Source organism: Stegodyphus dumicola, chromosome 4, assembly GCF_044657685.1.
Source record: "Stegodyphus dumicola isolate Sdum_Otavi_A_Nest chromosome 4, ASM4465768v1".
NCBI lineage: Eukaryota > Metazoa > Arthropoda > Arachnida > Araneae > Eresidae > Stegodyphus > Stegodyphus dumicola.
In genome coordinates, this window is record NC_140771.1 from 224,376,858 (window position 1) to 224,398,859 (window position 22,002).

Sequence of the window (22,002 nt, forward strand, 5' to 3'; positions counted from 1 at the left end):
ATTGTGTTGAACCTCTTTTACAAGGATGCAATTATTAATATTGCTGAGGAATTGCCTTGCTTTGACTCCAATTTACTTTTAACTTTAGAAGCTTTAAATTCATGATATACACATATATATTATCAGAAAGAGATAAACTACATAAAATTAATATCAACCAAAAGCTATAAACTACCTAAAAGGAGAGCACAAAGTAAAAACAACTTAAATTAAAAACTTGGAAAACAAAACTGAATTAAAAGAAAATTAATACAAAAAAATGATTGTTATTATTAAATAAATATTAAATAACAGTTGAAAATTGATTGATCTTTGTCAAAGATCAGCTGAAAGAATAATCAGCAGAACCATGTTTCTGAATTATATCTGGATAATTGCAAAAGAAAATAATCAATTGAAATTCTTTTTCAAATTTAAAATAAAACTAATTAAATGAGAATATATTTATATAAAATTTTAGAAAAAGAAATCTTTAAAGAAATCTTTAAAAAGATTTCTTTTTTGCTGATTTGCATTAAATTATGTTTCCCTGTTTTGGATTTGAATATTGACTATTTTCTTAAAGTAAATTGAAATTTAATTTTTAGAAATTTAAATTGCATTTTGCTTTTCACTACTGAATTTTCTTCAATTTCCCCATGTGCAAAGCTTAGGTCATTTTGCCTTTTCTGTATATTTGTAATTTTGATTTTTTTCAATTGTCTTTTTCTAAGTATTTGTTTAATTCTACCTCTCTGGTATTCAAAGTTAAAACTTTAAAAAAAAAATTTCCCTTGTTTTTAATTTTTCAGTTATTGTCTTTCTCCTATTTTAATTTTTTTTTTTTTTTTGGCATATTATACATATATTTTCATTGGAGTCACAAAGATGAAGGTTATTCCTTAATGATTGCTTTTTCTAAATTAAAAAAAAAAAAAAAAAATCTTTAAATTTGAATGAATGTAGTCTCATTTAATTACTTTTATTTTAAATTTAAAAAAGAATTTCATTTAATTATTTTCTTTTGGAACTAATCCAGATATAATTTATAAATATTTTATTAAATAAATGTGGCTTTTCTAATAATGCTTTCAATACTAACTGAGGAAGATCAAAGAATTGACATCTGTTATTTAATTATTATTGTTTTGTTTTTGTATTAATTTGCTTTTATTTCAGTTTTCTTTTCAAAGTAAATTGTTTTTATTATATTAAGTACCTTTCTGTTATGCAATGTACCACTCTTGCTTGATATTAATTCTACATATTTGATTTATTTCTTTTTAATTAAATAATTTTTCAGCATTCTGTGAGACATTAATAGTATTTATTAATTAAATATTCTTTAATTTTCTATTTGTGCATAAATATTATATACATGCATACATATGCATATAAATATATTTACAGTAAGATTATACTTTAAAAACTAAGTGAAGAAAACCATTTTTTTCCATGTTTATGGAAATATGAAAGCAATCTGCAAATCTGGCAACAGTCTTTTTATTTCTTATTTTAATTTGGCTACTTCTCATTCCTGTCCTAAGACTAGTAACCATTCAGAACATATCAATCTAAAGCACGCCATTACAAAAGTCAATCCACATCATGCTTTGTTATGCAATCCTACAATGTGGACACCTCTTATCCAAGATACCTTTTGACTCTCTGATGCTCTTCTGAATGTGTTCTTACTTTCCACTTTGCCTAGCTGCTGCTAACATGTGTCACTCGATTCTCTGTATAAGCAACTGTCTAATGATGTGATAAATTATATAAAATTTTGGGGTGCATATTGTACCCATAATAATGTGTGAATTAGAATATGAACCTCAAGAATAAGTTGTTCAAAATTATGCGATGTTTCTATTACCACGTTTAAATGCAAGTCTCGCCTTCATTAAGCATCATTCAAACTACACAGTAAAACAACTGCTTAAATCTATTACAGCTACTGCCCAATGGTCAAGATACTACAGATATATTGCAGCTTTAGTGCAAGCATTAGGCAATTTATTACTTATTATTACCTTACATATATATTCTGAATTTAATATGAATCCATCAACTAAAATCTGGTTTCTAAAAAATGTTTCTATCTTCCTTAATTAATCAGAAGTAAGAAATATTCATTCAGTAATTTGCAGTTCTAAAAATTAAGGATTCTACACCTAAGTTTTTAGGGAACATCTGTGATCTGAGGTTCCACTATACTTTTAATCTGATTCATAACATGCAGTATTAATTTAATTTTCCTGTTATTGCAAAACTAAAAATATAATAATATTCTTCATAACAGCACTATCTACCTTATCAAAATTCATTATTATGATCAAAATTTATGATTTTCTTTTTTAATTTAGTAAGATTCCAAGTACATTTAATCTCTGATGTAATTATCAATAAAAATGATATTTAAAACTTTAATAAATTTCATACTTTTATAGACTTATTACTAAAAAATTAACAACAAAATTCAAAAGTTGAATAAATACTTACATAACTTTACTGCTGAAATTTTTCTTTTTTTCTTGTTCAACTGCTGAGGCAAAATTGATAAAAGACCGAGAAACTTTAATAGGCCTTACATCTGCCATGGGAATAGATTCTTTATTAGGAAAAAGAGAGGTGCGATCACTCATATTTAAGAATGTCTTCTCAACCTATAAAAAAAATTACTACTACTAAAATACTTACAGTTTTTTTAATCACCTTATTAAATCTGAAATGTGGTGACTACTTGAAAATTAAAAATTAAAAATAAGGAATTTCAGAATCCTCCAGGATTGCAGCTCATTCATAGATGCTCATTTAACATCATAATTGAGCATTTAAAGGGCTCTTGAAAGATTTTTATTAATAAAAACCTTTCATATGTATTAATAATGTATTAATAGTAAATATAAATTAATATATATGTAAGTATGTATATTACATACATTATCATTATTTTTTATATGTATATTATTAATTAATCTATATGTAAATATGTATTAATAGTACCATATCCAAATATATCCTGCCTCACACATTTTCTTCGCTTTCATAAAATTAATTCATGTGCATTACAATTTTTTGAACAGCATGAAGTACATTGGAAAATATCAAATTTGAAGATAGAAAAAAGAATATGATGTATGAAGAAATTAATTACCATTGTTATCTTATTTAGATTTTCATTACTGAATTTACCTTATTAAATTACAATAAGTTTTTTCAATTTCAGCTTAAATTTTTGACATTTTTTCCTATAAATTTATAATGACATTAAAAATAGCTTTAGTAACATAATTTTAATTTTCGTATGTTCATCATATATAGTTTTTAGCAATTATTCCCTCTCCCTAACAACCAGTGAATTAGAATTTGGAAGTGAAAAAATTTGTTCCCAAAGATAAATTTTGAACCAAAATTGAATCAGTCCCTCTAATTAGTTAAACATATTACTTCCATATGCAAAACCTTTCTGAAAAGTGTTGCTTTTGAGTGATCGAATCGTATTGGACTGAATTTTCTTATTACATTGAAGTTTTAGAATTTTATTCATGAAAATTCTTTTTCACACAAGATTTAACTCCCATTTTAGATGACATTGTGATGAGAAATTTTTAGTCTGATTCTCTGCAAATTTAATCATCTTAAACTACTGTAATTATAGGAATTATTTCTATACTTATTTGTAACAATAGTAACAAATGTCAATTTCAGCAACAGGTAAATGGGTTCATTTTTAAAAAAATACATTTAGAAAGTATTTTAAAAGAAATAAGGTATTGCATTGCTACCATTACAATAAAATTCTACTTGAATAAATCCATATTATTTCAAATACTTGTTGTATGTGATTAGAAAAAATGTCAGGTAATGATTAATTTCAAATTTTTAATATTCATATATTAATATAATAACTCAATACATTATTAAGCAATATAATGGAGTACAATAAAAATTTAAAAAAATGATGCAGTTGAGAGAAAATTTACAATTAAATATATACTAAAAAAGAAAAAAAGAAAATACATGTGTGATCAGTAAACAACTTAGCTTTTAAAACATTACAATTATCTTATATTAAATGTACATTTCCAATTTCTATAGTTGTTAGTAGGGGAAAAAATCATCTAATTAATTCATTGTATCTTTTATGTGCACGGACTTCAATTGACATGCAGCTTTAATTTAAAAAAGATTTCAGCTCTCAATTTCATAAAAAGGCAGCACACATTTTGAGAGAATCTGAGACATGTCTCTTTTTTTAGATGCATTTTGCCCTTGAACAAAGTGTGCAAATGATTAAATATATGGCATAAAGAAACACAATATACTTAACATTCAACTTGTGAATATACGAGGGCAGATCAAAAAGGAAGTTGCATTTCCAAGTTATGACCATTTATTAAATTGTCAATACAAAAGCAGCACGGCTATGACAGCATACAATCTAAGTTCACTTTTCCACATAGTTCCCAAGAGACTCTAAACATTTCTTCGAACGGACAACCAACTTTTTGATTCCGGATACATAGAAATCTACTCCAGCAATATATAAACATACGGAGACAGCTGCTTTCACCTCCTCATCATTTTGGAATCGAAAACATGAAAGTCACATGGACAAATATTGGGAATATCGGATGAATATTGTGGACGAATATCACGAAGGAGAGTGGTGCAAAGATCTCCCACTCTTTTGCCCTACCACTAACCATTCAAAAGAACTTTTGGCTCGCTGTGTATTTTGAGTGCCTCCTTGCAGCACAGACACTATACTCTTACAAACATTCATGCCATCTCCAGGATTCGAACCCAGGTCCATTGGTATGTCAGTCTGCATCACTAACCACTATACAGTCTGGATGAAAGGGTGTCTAGGTACAATGTGAATATTACCCCCACACTGCATGAGATTACTATTTGTAAACATAAACTTACCCTAATTTTTGCAGGCACCTATCTCGTTTCCATTCAGAAACATCATGCATCTAGCGAACATTCATGTGCATTCTTAACATGTAGTTTAGTTATAAAAGTTTGCAAACACTTTATTTCTATAGGAATGTAATCAATGACATAGCAGCCAGAGTAATTAAATTTTGTGCATTATATTTGCATTATATTTGATTTTTATTGCTTTAAAAATGATTTTAGTATTAAATATAAGTGGTAGCTATAGAAAGAAATAAGAAAAAGACAATTTTATCCACAATTAACTCTCTAGGTTAGGGTTTCTTAAACTGTGGTTCGCGACCCCCAAGCGGCTGGCATGACATACAGCAGGGGGTCGGCAAAAATTTTAGCAGTTGTGATATTTCTTTTACATATTATAATAGTTTTACAATTACCAAATATTTTTACACAATGTATCTGAAAATAGATAAAGATAAGGCAATACAGACAATGAAAAATACGAAAACGTTTCGACGCATTCTTTTTATAATATAAACGTTCATTTTCTCTGCTTTGCACGTGACGCTGTCATTTCATCTGTTACTTATTTAAAATCTTCACATTGTTCTATGACTTAAAATCAGAAATTAAAATGAATGACCTAAAGCTGTAATAGTATATTACAGTACAAGTGAAAAAAAGTGACAGTTTCACTCACACGTGTATCAGATTTGCACAATACTTATGGGGTCACACAAAATTTTTGTAAATATTATGGGGTCCTGGGAGTCACGAAAAAATCTCAGTGATAAAAAGGGGTCGCAACTGAAAAAAGTTTCAGAAACCCTGCTCTAGGTAAATAAAATTCTTTGCTCCTACTTAGTATGCTTTCTGTCAGTCTGGTGGTGCACCTATATAAAATAGCTGACTACATTGCTCAAGCATTTCACACTGATTCTGTAGTTTTATGCATTGTTTGTGAGTTTTAAATAATAACACACAATAAAATGAACAATGAAAAGTTTATATTGTGGAAAAATTAGGTCAATTAGTGGAATTAACTGAAGAAATATGGTTTTCAATACAAGTGCCTAGAGACAGGGAAGATGAAAATGGGAATAATGACTAAATTTATCACTGTGGAAACAAATTCACAAGAACAAGCAGGGATACAGTAAATTGCATTGCTTTTGAACTGAATGTCATTATTCTAAAAAGGTCTTCAATTGAACAGACTCTGCTAGACCAATGCACGATGATGGTAACAGCAGAATGCCACGACGACTGGGACCTCAAATGAAATTCTTATTTGAGGCATACTAAGATTGTCCATTAAAAATAAGGCATCAAAGAAAGTACAAGATATATTATAGAAGAAAGGAGAAGATGAAGTATATGGAACAACTGTTTGTTGGAAGAGAAGGTGTACCTAATGAGATAATAGTCAAGGAAACTCCCTTTTATCAATAAAATTTTAGATGCATAAAACCGATTTTAAAATCCAATTCTTGTTTGCAGTTCTGTTGTACAAGTGATAATAGTGAAAACTGAATACCACTGAATGCATACTACTCCCAAAATAAAGAAAGAAAATAATTTTGAAAAGAACTTTTCTCTGTCTCTAAGAGGTCTTTTAAACAGCATATATTATTTTAGTGCTAAAATAAATATTTATTTAATGTAGGTTAAAAGTAACTTTTTTCTCGGGGTACTTTTCCGTTTCGCCGACGCAAATCTGGCCAAGTAGACTTTGTTGGCGACAACATACAGTATACACATAAAAAATTTTAATTCTAAGAATTTTTTTTTTTTTTTTTTAAATTTTGAAGGCATAAACATTTTAATATGGTTTAAAATTTTGTAAAGAGCCAATAAATAAAGACAATAAATTTGTAAAAAGACATTAATTTAAGAATTTTCTATGATTTCATGGTTCAAAATCCTGATTCGCCGGTTCGTATCACGTGACCCCAAGTGATCTCATCTCACGTAAACTACGCTACTAAAATCTAATTCTCTCAGTAATTATCTACATTAATTTCAAGTTAAATCTTAATTTGGAATACAAGTTTAAATGCAAGAATTATATCAATTCGTACGAATAGCTTACTCAGAAATTATGTAAAACCGCAGTGCTTTACTTCTCTAGTGCATTCTCATTAGAATTGATGAATTTAACGCTTTATTTCGCCTTCGGATGAGCGGTGTAATTGCGTTCTAATTGACTTAATTACCGTGAATTGTCTTAGGGGATAAAATTTAAATATCGTGTAAAAATTCTATACTATTGTATGCCAGTATTGAAAGAAACAATCTGATAAGAAATGGCTTCAACTTGTTTTGAAACTGAGGCGTAAAAGGTTACCAGCAAAGATATTCCGTCTCGCATCAGTTAAACCATTATTGGCGACTTTATCGTTTGCGCCGGCAAAACGGAAAAGTACCTTTCTCGGATACAGCTTTCATATAATATATAATGTAAATTTTTTCTATATTTGGGTTAAAAAAGACACAACACAAAGAATACTTTAAGAATATCCTAAACTACAGGTTCAGACCAATCAAAATTATTATATAAATGTATGAATATAAAACAAATCATTTAGCTAGATAGAAAGGTATTGTTTGTAAAAGTTATGTAATCTGCAAGTTTTCTAATGAACATAAATTGCTAGAAATTACTAAAAATTCAAGTTTTCATAACCTTTCTCACTGGACCTTTTGATGTATCCACAACAGATAATTTAGGGTCAACAAAATTTCCTATTAGATTATTTGTCTCTCCATCTGAATGTAATGTGTCAGAATCTTCCTCATCTTCAAGGCTGTCATTTTCATTTTCACTCTCAGGTACAGAATCAGTAACACTGTCTTCAAAATCAGAATCATAGTCCTGAAAATTAAATACTTGTAATTCAGAACTATATATATATATATATATATATATATATATATATATATAATATTAGAATAATACAAAACAAGTTTTTGACCCAGTATTAAAACCATAAACTAACTTCAAAATCTTCTTCATAAGATGCTTTTTCATCATCTGATTCAGCATCCAAACTGTCCTGCAAATAACAATTTTATTACAATATGCAATAGATTTTACATAAGTTTAAATACATTATTCAGTATTAAAAATCAAAATTACTCATTAAACTTAATATATATTACTTACATATTAGCACAATCACATTGGATAAATTTCGGAATTTTTTAAGAAAAGAAAAATACGATAATTTATAACTGTAAAACAAATTATTTATTACATACATATTTTGCACTCTAATTTAAAGTTTTCCCTAAAAATCAATCAATAAACCTCTTACAAGAAAGCTTTTGTTTCTTTTGTTCTGGTAGAAATTTCATAGCAATAGTTGAGAATATATGGAAAGCAAATTCGTTTTACTGATTTTGCAGCAAAATAAATATTCCTGCATTTTTTTTTTACATTGCAGGCAAATGCATATTTTAAAATTGCGTTCTACACAAAATATATCATGATTTGTCAATAAATACCACTGGAATTTGGAATACAACAAAAAGATCATATATGATAAATAGTGATGTTATAAAGTATTTTCTCCCTTCTTTATTGCATGTCTTCATGGTATAACTGGACAGCCCATCCAACTAGCGCCAGGAGGTCAGAAATTCAAATCGCAGTGAGGGCATTGCATATTTTTTGTCTTCCCCTCCAAAATAATAATAAAAAAAAAAAAGTTCTAATTGCCTCTATAATGGTGCCTGAACTGAAAAGTGGTGGACAATAATTCATCACTGCCAGTAATTTGGCAACCGGATCCCTTCTTTCCCAGTTGCCTTATAAGAGGGGAAAAGGTAAGGTATTTTCTCCCCTTTCACCACATGCCTACGTTGTGTAATTGGAAAGCATGCCAATTAGAATCAGGAGGTTTGAAGTTCAACTCCCAGTAGGATTTTCACATCTCTTTCTCCAAAATTTAAAAATGCTTCATTGTCTCCACATTATTATTTGTTAAATATGAAGAATTATAACTTCATGGCTGTTTGAACAACTATTTTCCTTATAGATGCCAGATTTTAGCCCATTCTGAAAATTTGGCCGCAGCTACTAAGGCGGTTGCATATCATACACAAGAATTTAATAGTTGATATTAATTTTAAATAAATAAATTGAAATGCATTTAAAATACTTTCTTATTAAAAAAATGTGTCATGAAATTAGACAAAAAAATCAAACTCATATTAGGAGTGGTTTATTAGAAAGCTCTATTAATTTTGAAAATGTCATGCATACGGTCCCTCTTCTTCAAGGAGCAAAAATATTTCATAAGCAGAGAGAAAAATCAAAATAAATGGAAAAAATAACCATCTACTGGACAAAATGGGGATGAAAATAAAAAAATAAAAGTATGTTATTAGGATTTTAAACATTTCAAGAAAAAGTGGATTGGAATTAATATCATTAACTAAAGTAGACGGACTTTTGTAAAAAAATAAAGGTTCAAAGAACTCTTAGTTCATTAACTGAAGAAGGTTTTTTCCTATTTAATCGAATGATAAACAAACTAGTGACTAACTTCGATTAGCTGTTGAAGATTTACTCATTTTAATTTTTCTGTCAGATTCATGAAACTTTAACATTCTGTTAGTTTGACTAGTATATATTACACTACATTGACAATAAATGTTATGAATTTAAAAAAATAAACCTGAAAAAGGGTCTTTAAGAACTGAAGAATAAGAAATGAAAATAATTTAAAAGCTGAATTTGTGGAGAATTCAAACAATTTTGTAACTAACACAGCTGATAAAAAATGAAATAGTAATAACATTACAATAGTTATTTTTGATAAGAGAATCTTTTAATACAAGTAAGAAGAAGATGGCAAAAGCTTTATTAGTGACAGTAGGAGGGAAAACCTTTATAGATAGTAACCAACTTCGAATAGGAGTTTCTGAATGAGAAGCTTCACCTTGATTATGTTATATACATAAAAGTAAGCAAAGTTTTTTTTTTTCTTTGTTTATTAAAACAACAAGATTGGGCATGGAAAGAGAAGGAAACAGAAAAAATTCTATCATAAATTGTATGACTGAAATCAAATTTATTATGAGTAATTAGAATGTTAAGAAAAGGAAGGGAGCTAAAAGATCTAGTTTCAAGCTGCATATTGAAAGGTTGCATCAATCAAAGACATAAGAAATGACTTGTTTATTAAATTCTCTTTCATAAAAAAATACAAAACTGTGATGAGTACAGTGGCCTTAGAATGGGGGGGGGACATTAAATAATTTAGGTGCTTACATATAAACTGCAACAAATTTACTGCAGTTTCATGATTTTTTACAGAACGGAAAAAAATGACGAGTTTGTAGCACTAATATAACTGCAAAAAATTATTTATTACACATACATATTTTATATTTTAATTAGGCATTTATTCTGAAAATCAATCAATGAACCCACTCACAAGCAAGTTTTTGTTTCTTTTGTTCTGATGGAAATTCTGTGATGATCACTTTAAAAATAGATTCAGAGAAATTTTGCAGAAAATACCATATCACTGCAGAAATTTTAATGCAGTTTCTCCCACTGCATATAATTCTCACATGCAAATATTTTTAAATTACATTCAAAATTAAAAATATCATGATTTACCTATAAAAACCATTAAAACTTGTAATACAACAAAAAGAATGCATATGAAAATGGCCATGTTTCTTGTTAAAACTGCTGACTTGTTATGAATATGATTGTACTGTTTGGCATAGTCTTTCAAAATTTGGTTTCATCTATTAAGATAGTTGCAATAATATGCATGTGCTATAATTTAATCTTAGTGCATGTAAATTTTAACAATTACTGAAGTAAGGATGTTTCTCATTAGTAATCTGGGGCCCACCAGCGGCCGAGCATTAAAGTCGCTGAACACTGGTAGTTCGGTCCGAGGTTCGAATCCCGCGAACGGGCTGGCTGCATGGGCGTTTTCGTGGTTTTCCCCATGTGTAACGTGTATACGAGCCAGTTTCCCTTAGAAAGTCCTCCACGAAGGCATCCCTCCCCTTAGGCAGATAGCCCTAGTGGGCTTTGCCATAATTAAATAAACCAATAAAAACCAAACATTAGTAATCTTTTAATTTGATAGCTGCCCTAGTTTAGTAAAATAAAGAAAGTCTCATTTTGAGAAAATTTAGTGGTACTTACGTATTATCCACTCAATTGTGAAAGTTGTCCTACCAAATTATCATCAATCCTATCAAAACTTCACCTATCACTCCTATTGAATTCTGAAGGAACTGACACCTCTTTATTTAATGAACAATAAGTATTCAGTCCAGTTCATTTCTGTGCTTTGTAAAAAAGATTTTGCCAGTTTCTACTATTTTATTAGGCCTGCTGATTTTAATGGAAGCTGTCTTAGAACACTGCGAATATGAACTTCCTGCAGGTAATTTTTCTAGCCTATTACTGTTTCATTGGCTATATACAGCTCATCATATTGTGTTCATTAATATGCACTTTTTTAATGAACACTTGGTAGGATTAAATAATTTTGAAAATGATTCCACTACTTATTGTTCTGTAGAAGGCAGGTAACAAATTTAATCTTTTTTCTTTTTTCCAAAACGCAAGAAAAATACAGTGATAAAAGTTAATTTCCATTCTTATTCAAACATGCTGGCCACTAAATTTACTACACCATGAAGGCCCCCATGCAATAAATGAAAAATTTGCATGAAAAGTACCATATGCTGCGATATGCAAATGATTAACATTCCAAAGCACATACACAAAGCAGTTATGAGTAATGCTATCTCAAATTGAGTATAAATGGTACAGTCAAAAGTCGTTAATTCGGACACCCATAACCTGGAATGATCTATGATCCGGACCTCAAAGCTAAAAACTTTCTGCGCATGCGCCGCTTTGACGCATGCACATAGGCGTTTAAGCGTGCACGTAAGACCTTTACGACTACGCATTTGCGTGTGCAAAAGCGCAGAATACGTTTTCGCTGCACGTTTAATGTATAACGGACGGTATAAGCTAAAATTATCTAATTGTCTATTTCAGTTAATGTTGATGATTGCGTTGTTCCTTAACCTCCAAATTGGATCCGGCTTATTATATTTTGCAGACTGTAAGAGCAATTTTATAAAAGTAAGCTTGAACTTTCGATTATGTCAAATAGAATTTCCGATGCTGGAGCTCCCAAAGGATCTACGAAAACGAAAGTATGTTTCGATGTCCATCAAACAAAAAGTGGAATTGCTCCAAAAAATGGATAAAGGCATATCCTTTGTTTATCTAACCGTTCCGAAATCCGTTTATCAATTTCATGCTGCTCTGCGGGGGGGGGGGGGGGGACGTCGTGGCGCGCAGTGAACTGGAAGTTGATCTGTCAACACTATTGTTATCTTCAGTGCAGATGTTTTTATTTTATTCGGCTTATAATTCCTTATTAAATGTAGCATTTCATCTCGATGTACTTCTTCTTTGATATGATTTAAATCAAATTCCTCGTCATTATAAATATCACGAATACAAATCAAATAGTTTTCTGGTTGCAATTTTCTAATTTCGGCTATGCATAATGTATGCTTTACGCATGCGCACGTTGAAAGAAATGTTTAATAAAGTAAACAAATAAATATTAAGCTATTTTTTTGTCAATTTTGATACCCTTTAGATCATAATTGCTCATTATTTTATAAATTACGGCTTCATAATTTTAATTTTATAATTTCTGCATGCCATCTTACCAGATTTAAACTGATGATCTATAATCCGGAAAAATCGATAATCCGGAATCGCCGAAGTCCCGACGAGTCCGGATTAAAGACTTTTGACTGTATTACTATATAGCTTATTGTGTATAAATGGGAAGATTGCATAGTGATTTTTTCCATTTGGAAACCACATTTTAATGCTGGTTGTTTGTATAAATGTCATGTTATGCATCATGTAAGGAGGAGAAACTCCCACCAGTATGCTTTCAAATTTGACTGCAGTAGGATCATGGCCAACGGGACTGGTTTATCATTCTGCAACATTGCTGGTTGGGATCCCATGATTATCAGATGAGTACGGAATGGACGGGTCCCTGAATGCAATACAGGATCTCAGCGGGCCTGAGCCACTAGCCTAAGAGGACATACATATCATTCTCTCAGCCTTGTGGGATTATATAGCTTTGTCATGTCCTGAGTCAATAACTTGGCTCACATGCAGGATGACAAGTGTCTGCATGGACAGTGCAATGATGTCTGCAGCATCAATAGACTGTCAACATGACAACCATTGTTGTGGCTTCCCTTGACATTGCAGCACAAATATGCATGTTTAAAGTGGAACAAAAAATGTCACTGGACACAGAAGTGGCATTACATGATCTTTTCAGATGAATCCAAGTTCTGTGTGCAGCATCATGGTCATATCTTTATGTGGAGGCATTGAGAAGAATGCCTTTAATATTGCAAGCCAGCATTTGTCGTCATCATATGGGTCCAGCTTCTGGCATGCTAGTACGAGATGTAATCCTTATCACCTCTTTTCTGCTTAGCCAATAATGTGAATAGCAACTGCTACATTTCTGATGTGTTAAGGCCTATGGCTGTGCTTTATCTTCAAAGCCAGCATGATGCTAACTTTCAACAAAATAACACCCGACTGTTTGCCCATGCTATCCTAGCCTTCTTTGATACAGAGAGTGTTCAAATAATGCCTTGTCAAGCATGTTCTCATTGGGAACATCTAGTCTTAGATTGCCGACAGACTGGCATAGCACCACTCATAAGCCACTTTGACTGATGAACTTTCATATAAAGCCACATGGAATGAAGTACTCCTATCTGTCATCCAAGCTAAGTTGAACTTGATGCCCAGCTGCATTACAGCAATTGTTGCTGCCAAAGGTGACAGCTCTGTGTACTGAATTCTGCCTGCTGTGTACTCCAAAGTATCAGCAAAATTAATCATGTCATCCTCCTATTATACTGTATACATATAATAAATAAAGTTCTGCTATTTGCTTTCCTTCTTGGTGTAACAATTTTAATTGGTAGCAGTGCAAAAACAAATGGTGGCTTATCAAAAAAGTCAGAGTTACATGAAACAAAAACCTCAGATATTAGGAATGGTCTATTATGTTATATTAGGAATGGTTTATGAATTGTGTGTTATATTGTATATACTAAATTTTGAAATGGAATAGAAGAAAACTTATTTACTTTTTAAACAACACACACACACACACACAAAAAAAAAAAAAAAAAAAAAAAAAAAACTTTTACTTTCAATTTAACAGACTTGTTATTATATTTATCAATAATTAGCACTAAATCATGCCACTTAGCAACAGATTCATAGTTGATTGCATAATACATAATAAAGATTAATTCTTTAATATCAGCATGAGTGAAATTCAGCTGTCCACATTTGGTTTATTTTAGCACTTTAATTCAAATATCAGTCAAAAGTGATTTAACATAAAAAAAAACACACTGATATGTGTCACTTGCCTGTATAAAAAGAGCAATTTTAACAGACATATGTTAAAAAAGCAATAATAATAATACTAATGAAGCTACTTAAGTGATATCAAAATAAGAAAAATTAAATTTAGGAATAAAAACTGATAAATGAATTGAATAAAAGTTGTTCAGCAATACATCCACCTCTAATGCTTTACTAAAAGTTATTTTTTAATAATTAACAACCATACGTACTTTGCTATTTGGCACAAATATTCCATTATTAGGCACTACATTTCCTAAAAATTAAAAAGAAAAATTTTCAGGCAATTTAACTAAATTAATCATGTTTATTTGAAGATAATCTACACAAAATCTTTCACATATTTTACAAATTAATATCAAACAATTCACTAATATTTCTTAACATTTGATACATAAAACAGTTTACAATTGGTGATGGTTCTATTTGAATACAATAAGATTTTAAACAAGACACATCTTTTGTATAACACAACTTTTTAATTTAAAACAATAATTTTATATGACATTCAGATTTTGATTAAAAAACTTAAGCTCACATAACCAGGCACAGGACCACAATTTTAAAAATCCTTAATTTAACTTTTAGAAGACCCATAATTTCTAATTTTTCTTGGAAGTTAAACATAAATAAATATAGCAGTCTGTTTTAACCAGAAACTAATGATATTTATTTCTTTAGCAAAGAAAGCATAAATAAATACAGCTAATAAGGTTTCATAAAATTTTATTTTAGAAAAGACAGACAGCATGTCTAAACAGCTGCTCAGCCATGCTGTAAGAGAAAAAAGGGGAAAAAAAAATTACCCTTTGCCTTTTCATCTATTTCAGGAACTACGTAGCCTGGTTCAGAATCCTTTCGTATAGTACTAGTTCGTGGTCTTTCAAGAGCACTGTCCTGGTCTGGATATTGTTTACTACTGTTAGTTTTCTGTACATTAGATACCTGGTTTTCATTTTCAGTTGTCTTTATTATCTTTTTAGGTTTTGAATCTGATTTTTTCTTTACAAAGCTTTTAGCAATTTCTACATTAGTTTTACGCTCCGTAGCTTTTACCATTTTCTGAGATTTTTCAGAACTTGGATTTTTCTTAGTAGTGCTAACTCTCGAGGTGCTAGCCTTTTTACTAATGCTTGTTTCAACAGCTTTTATGCTACTTCTTGAACTTGAAGTAGATGTACTTTTATCTGGAACAGCAACTTTACCACGCACTGCATTTTTATCGACTTCCTTTTTAGCTACCTGAGATGACAAATTGTTTCTGTTTGCCTGATTTCTATCAACACTTTGTGCTTTCCTTGGAGATTCTCGTAGTTTAACTGATTCTCGTCTACTTAAACTTTCACTACGATATCTTTCATTCTGAGAAACTTTTTTTACAGATGATACTGAAGATTTAATCTTTTCTTTTTGTTGTTCAGATTTGCTTTCTTTTTTTAAGACTTCTGGTTTAGAACCTCTTTTCACACTGTGTGATTTTGAATCTGATTTTATCTGTTTCTGAAAGGAAATATAAATATTTTCATATTTTTTTAATAAATATTACACATAAAAATGACAAATCAAAACTACTTTTGCTAAGAGCATTGATTTAATTAAATATGCTAAAATATAAATATACTAAAGTTTTGAAATTGAATAACAGAAGAATATTTGCTTTTTAAATAATACAAAAGCTTTTATTTTCAAATAAAAATATCCAAAACAACAAAAGGTATTGATACATTAAACCAAGCAAAAAACAATTTTAAGATCTTTAGAAACACTGAATGCAATATATCACCAAATACAGTGAACAGGGGGGGGGGGAGAAATTAACTTAATAAAGACTATATCTAAAGCAATGATTTTTCCTAATTCATAATGAAGCTAATCTATTTAAATTATTTTATTAGTTTATAAAATTGAAGACTTTACTTGAACCTGATATAAATACTTAAAAGTTCATAAACAATACCTGGTAATTTATCACTTATGCTCAGCTAATATACAATTACTCAATTAAAATACAGTTAATTCTTGATTAATTGAGCTGCAGATTACTGAGACTTTCTATAGAAACAAGTTATGTTTGTTTTTTGAGGAATAATGGAAAAATTATTATCACAAACCCTCAACATAAAACAGAATTGTCTATAGAAAATACAAAACAAAAAGAAATTGTATTTTAATGCCATACTGTTTATTCTTATATTATTTGCACTGTCTCCTTTTCACTTTGACTAATGTTTTAACTTACATAGCCAAATAAACTTACTCCCTAGCGTAATCTGTCTGAAAGAAAGGTAAGCTTTTAATACATAATGTTTTCTGTTAATTATAATATAAGTTATACCGACACCTTTCCTTTTATTTAATTGCCCTTGGATTAACAAAAATTTTAAATTAGCCATACACATCATCATCCCTGGTATTACCCTAATAAACTAAGAATTGAAAACTGTAGTGCATATTTACTTCAAATACTCAGAGATTTAATGCATTTACAGACTTTTCTGTATTAAAGATTTAAAATACTTTTAATAATTTGAATTAGAATTCCTCTGGAAAATATTATTGTATACAACAGTCACCATCAAAAAAACTAGCTGCATGAGATCATTAATCAAAATCATAATAACCCCACTTAAACTCTGTCCAAAAACCTTGGATGAACTAAAAGTGTTCAAAAACCTTACACGTTTAATAGCTGATAAAAACAGTTGAAACGTTCTGGGAGAATTACAAAGGATCAAATCACATATAATTTCTCAAAATTTTCTAATATTTCACATGCTTAATATGCCCTTAAATATGCATTACATATATAATCAATCATTCAGATTTTCCTATAACAATTTTGGAGATCTCTAAAATGGATGCTTTTGCTAATATTTACACAGAAAAGTACTAGTATTAAGGAAATTCAATTATGAAAAGTGGCTGGTTATTTAGAAAACTACAAGAGGAAACAAACCAAAAAGTTATTTAGCACACATGCTAATTACATTTACCAATTAACTAATTAAATTCAAAATGTGTACATACATACATTTAAAACAAAAAATATAATTATCAAAATTCTAACTTTAATTTGTGATAGTCCCTTAAATTTCAGTGGCTAAGCGGTAAAGTCACTGAACACTGGTAGTTCAGTCCAAGGTTTAAATCCTACAAATGGGCTGGCTTCATGGACATTTCATGGTTCTTCCCATTTGTAATGCGTATACAAGCTTGTTTCCATTGTAAAGTCCTCCACAAAGGTATCTTTCCTTTCGGCAGATAGCCCTCGAGTGCTTTGCCATAGTCAAATAAACCAAAGCCTAACCTTTAAATTCCATATTTAATTTGGCTGTTTCACCTTTCTGTCTTAAAAATAGTGACTTTGGTTACTTTTCTATTATGTACCTACCATGCTCTTCGGCAACTGTGAAAAAGAAGCCAAAAACTTGGTTTTTTAATCGTAAAAATAGTTTATAGAAGGTAAAATATTTAATTCTAGTTACTGTTGTTGGGTCTTGGCATGTGTTTGGCTTCTCTTTCACAGAAGCCAAAAAGAGTGTCAAGTGCATAATGGAAAAGTACCGTAACTTCATATAATAAATCACACTAAACTATATCATTTCAGAATTATTGCTGTCATATGATTCTTGTATAATGTTAATGATACAAATACTTAACATAATTCAACCAATAATAATTATAGAGATTTAAATTTAACCATTAAAAATAAAGCTAAACCAAAATTAAATCATTCTGAACAGGAATTTCATCTTAGACTTGGTGTATTCTAACTCTTGCTACTGTCAACTTCCTTAGCTGTCTTTGATTATATTTTTAAGAATCTAAAATGTACCAATGCAGGTCTTCAAAAACAGGAATATTTATTGTACCAATTTGTCTGAGCTGGCTTAAAAAGTCTTTGTCAATGAAAATACAGCAATACTGGTACTGATATATTATTTTGCCATTTATGAAATTGCCACTAAGCAGTGTAATTTAGAGCCAATCATAGATAAGTATGACGTAACAAGACATTCATAATATATGTGCTTTCATTAGCTGTAACCCTTATTGATTCTTGATAAGCCACCATTTGTTTCTATGAACAAGGATATAAATTAACTGTTATTGCTGCATTTTTTCTTGCATTAAAAAAAGTGATTAAAATTTCATATCTGCTTTGTAAGGAACAGCAAGCTTCTTGATGGATATGCTACTTGATTTGAAAATGGTTAAGCACTGGCAATATAACATGAAAAACTGTGACAACAAAATACACATTCAAAACGGAATGTGGTTTGAGGGCTGTTGAATCGCATTTTTGACTGCACTGCTTGCTGGTTGAAAGAATTTAACATCTGTTAAATGGGGAAAAGAACAGCTGGATATAGCAGGCAAAACAATAATAGATTGGAGAGATTGCTTGCAGGAATTTTATATTAATAGTATTCTAAACGGAGCTTTTGGTAAAACTGGAGGGCCTAGCAAAACACCAGAAATCAATATAAGTCTTTTTACAAAGTGCAAAACAAAGTGGGTCTAATACTGATTGTTCATTAAATAAAGAGGCAGCAGTTTCTTTAGAATTCCACAGGAAATGATTAGTGCAACTTTGGCAGGATCTCTGTTACAGTCAATGGAATAATAGATAAGTACAAAAATAGTACATTGGCAATGACTCCAAGTATCTCAGTCTTCTAAATCACAGTTATTCACAAATACCAGCTCATTGTAATTAAATTCAAAATATATATATTGTTATGAATTTTGTGCATAGAAAGATAATTTTAGTAAATTATATGCAAAATTTTATTTTTCTATGTAATGTAATATGAAAATATAGAGAGACGATGCTCTGCTGGAAAAATAAGGATGTCTATTTAATCTTCAAGTAAATGGCTATCTCGCTAATTTGGGAGATATCGCCACGCTGGCAACGATTTTGGTGACTAACTTTTGTTGACAAATTTGGCAAGAAATCGTTAAAAGTCACCAAACTTAACGCCATTTTAGTCCGATCTCTGTGTTACCGTAACAGATATTGTAATTGAATAATTCTAATTGATTTCATATGCAACTGTAATTACATCCGGCCTCATGTCTTTCAGTAATTTTGAAAAGTACTAGACATTTCTCAGAAGTCAGGTGAAAATTACATAAGGCCAGAGAGAGCATCTACTGTCAGTTGTTGGTTCAGTGTGAGTTCGGAGTACAGAGATATCTCTGGGTTAGCTTCGCTCTTTGGATGCGCTTTGTACTGCATCATGTTTAACATTCTTAGTAGTTTGAAGTGTAACTACTGATTAAATTCTGTGAGAGTGTGAAGAGTTGTACGACTATTTTTGAGCAAAGTGAGAGATCTATGAAGTGTTTATTTTTATAAAATAAATTTTATTGACCTACCATCAAACCTGTGTGCATTCAATCTATTACAAACCCATACATATGCATCAATATATATGAAATACAGGTATCTTTCCATTATGCACTTGCCACAATTTTTGGCCCTTTGATAAAGAAACCAAACACATGCAATAGTAGCATCATCTAGGGATTGTATGTGTGGGTCTGTGAATATAATAAGTAAAAACATACACATATTATTACAATAGTACCATCAAAATGTGTGGCAGGTGCATAACAAAAAAAATACCTAAAAATATACACGTATATATACAAAATCAATTATGAATCTTAAAGGCTGTCATATATTTAACCCTTTAATGGTTTGCCTGGATGATCTAACTCTTTGATGCAGACTTTTTAATGGGTTGTTACAAGAAATTGTTATTTTAAATATATCCTCGAATACAGGCCTGCTTGTGCTTTTGTTAGAATGAAAAGATATATCAAGTATGGGTAGCCCAGATTTTTGTTTTACTGTTACCCCCAAATGCCTAAGTGGACAAGCATTCCCCCAACCTTGATGACAATAGTAATGACCCTCATTAGTGTGGAAAGAACTCTTCTTGATGTTTCATGTTTTACACTGGTTCTAAAAAAACAAGAAATTTGTTACTGGTTAGAAAGTGAATGTATATAAAAGAGGAATTAAAAATTTCTGTTTTAGAACTGGTTAAGGAATAAAAAATAATAAAAAAAGACTTATAAAATTTATTTTATTTATAACTTTTATTTATTACTCATGAAATCATTAATGAATTAAAAGGAGAAAAATAATTTATCATGTAGTTTAATAGGAATAAAAGATTAAATAATCCTCTTTACAAAATTCTTCTACAAATTTATATCCCAAATAATAAAAATGTTAGGTTATAAATTTATAAAACCTTTTGGATTTAACAATGGGATTTGATTATTTGATTTCGTTATTTTAAGTGCCTACATTTTTATTATTCCTGATATAAAACTGTACATGAATATTTTAATGATGCTTAATAATTCTCTTGTTCCAATTAAACTATATGATAAATTATTTTTTTGCTTTTGGTTCATTAAGGATTTTATGAGTTTTGAATAAATGCTTATTTTTATAAATAATTTTACCTTTTTAGTCTGAATGATACATTTTCATTCAACTTATTCAACTGAAAAATCATTTTTCAATAATGACTAAACAGTTTTTTATTTTCAATAATTCTCTCACCTCAAATACTTTAAAAAAAAAAAACTTTTGATTTTCAAAAATTCACCCAAAATAAAACGTTAAGCTAAAAAATTCATACAAATTTTATTTAAGAGAATATTTTAAGCTATATACAGTGGTGGAAACATTAAACTTTTCAGACTTCCAGTTTGTTCTTTAAACTAAAATATTTGCAAAATATTGTTTTGACATTAAATTTTAAAAAATTTAACCAAATTTTATAAGACTTGTTTTACCACATCGTGTTATCATCCAAAAAATAAAAGCTTTTAAAACAAACAGCTCTCTTGCCAACTCTTAAATATTATGTTTTTAAACACTGGAAAGTTCTGTAAATTGCCGATTTCGCATAAATATTATTTTCATAACATCATTGGTATCCATGAAATTGAAACATTCTTATGTGATTCTGACAATTCTGTTCATCTGTCAAATTGGTTACATTTCAAAATATGACTTTTAATGATGCTCATTATTGACATTTAATTATGTTCTTTTTCTGTACAGAAATATTGGTCAATATGAGAGAAGTTGTCAGAAGAATTTTTAGCATATTTTTAATTATTTGGGTTATATAACTACATAATACTAGGATCTGAAATTTGCTGTAATTTTGTAAAATTTATCTTTTTAAAAATATTTTTAATAATAAGAAAATATAAATAATTATAAATCTAACTAATAAATACTAAACAAATACACCTCTTCACATTTTAGCAGAATTTTTTAGCTCCTAAGAAAAGGAATTTGTGTGGATTGCTCTCGAAATCAATAGTTTTATGCCAAGTTAAGTTTGCTTTTTTGTCTAATTTTCAGCTGTTTATAAGTATATTAAAAAGCTTTCTCACTTAAGTTATTAATTGCTTGAAAATATTTGCAATCGCAGGCAATTTGAATTTTTAGAAATTTTTAACCTAAGATTTCTTTAAAAAGAGACCATTATATTTGTATTTAATGCTGTTTTTGTTGTCTCGTCCATATTACATGGAAAGATAGTTGCCAGTGCCTACACCAAAGACAGGTTGGACTTCTAGTGCCG

At 29.7% G+C, this 22,002-nt stretch overlaps 1 protein-coding gene across 1 annotated transcript in view; it reads right to left on the reverse strand.

Annotated features, from left to right (window-relative positions):
* The window catches only part of LOC118187235 (cytoplasmic dynein 2 intermediate chain 1-like), a 62,635-nt gene that overhangs the window by 33,805 nt on the left and 6,828 nt on the right, over window positions 1-22,002 (reverse strand). Inside the window, exons 2-6 of the mRNA XM_035357405.2 lie at window positions 15,181-15,874; window positions 14,587-14,630; window positions 7,884-7,940; window positions 7,571-7,759; window positions 2,479-2,642 (exon numbers count right to left, since the gene is read on the reverse strand). Of these exons, the coding sequence (XP_035213296.1) occupies window positions 2,479-2,642; window positions 7,571-7,759; window positions 7,884-7,940; window positions 14,587-14,630; window positions 15,181-15,874 (1,148 nt within the window). The remainder of the gene's footprint in view (window positions 1-2,478; window positions 2,643-7,570; window positions 7,760-7,883; window positions 7,941-14,586; window positions 14,631-15,180; window positions 15,875-22,002) is intronic.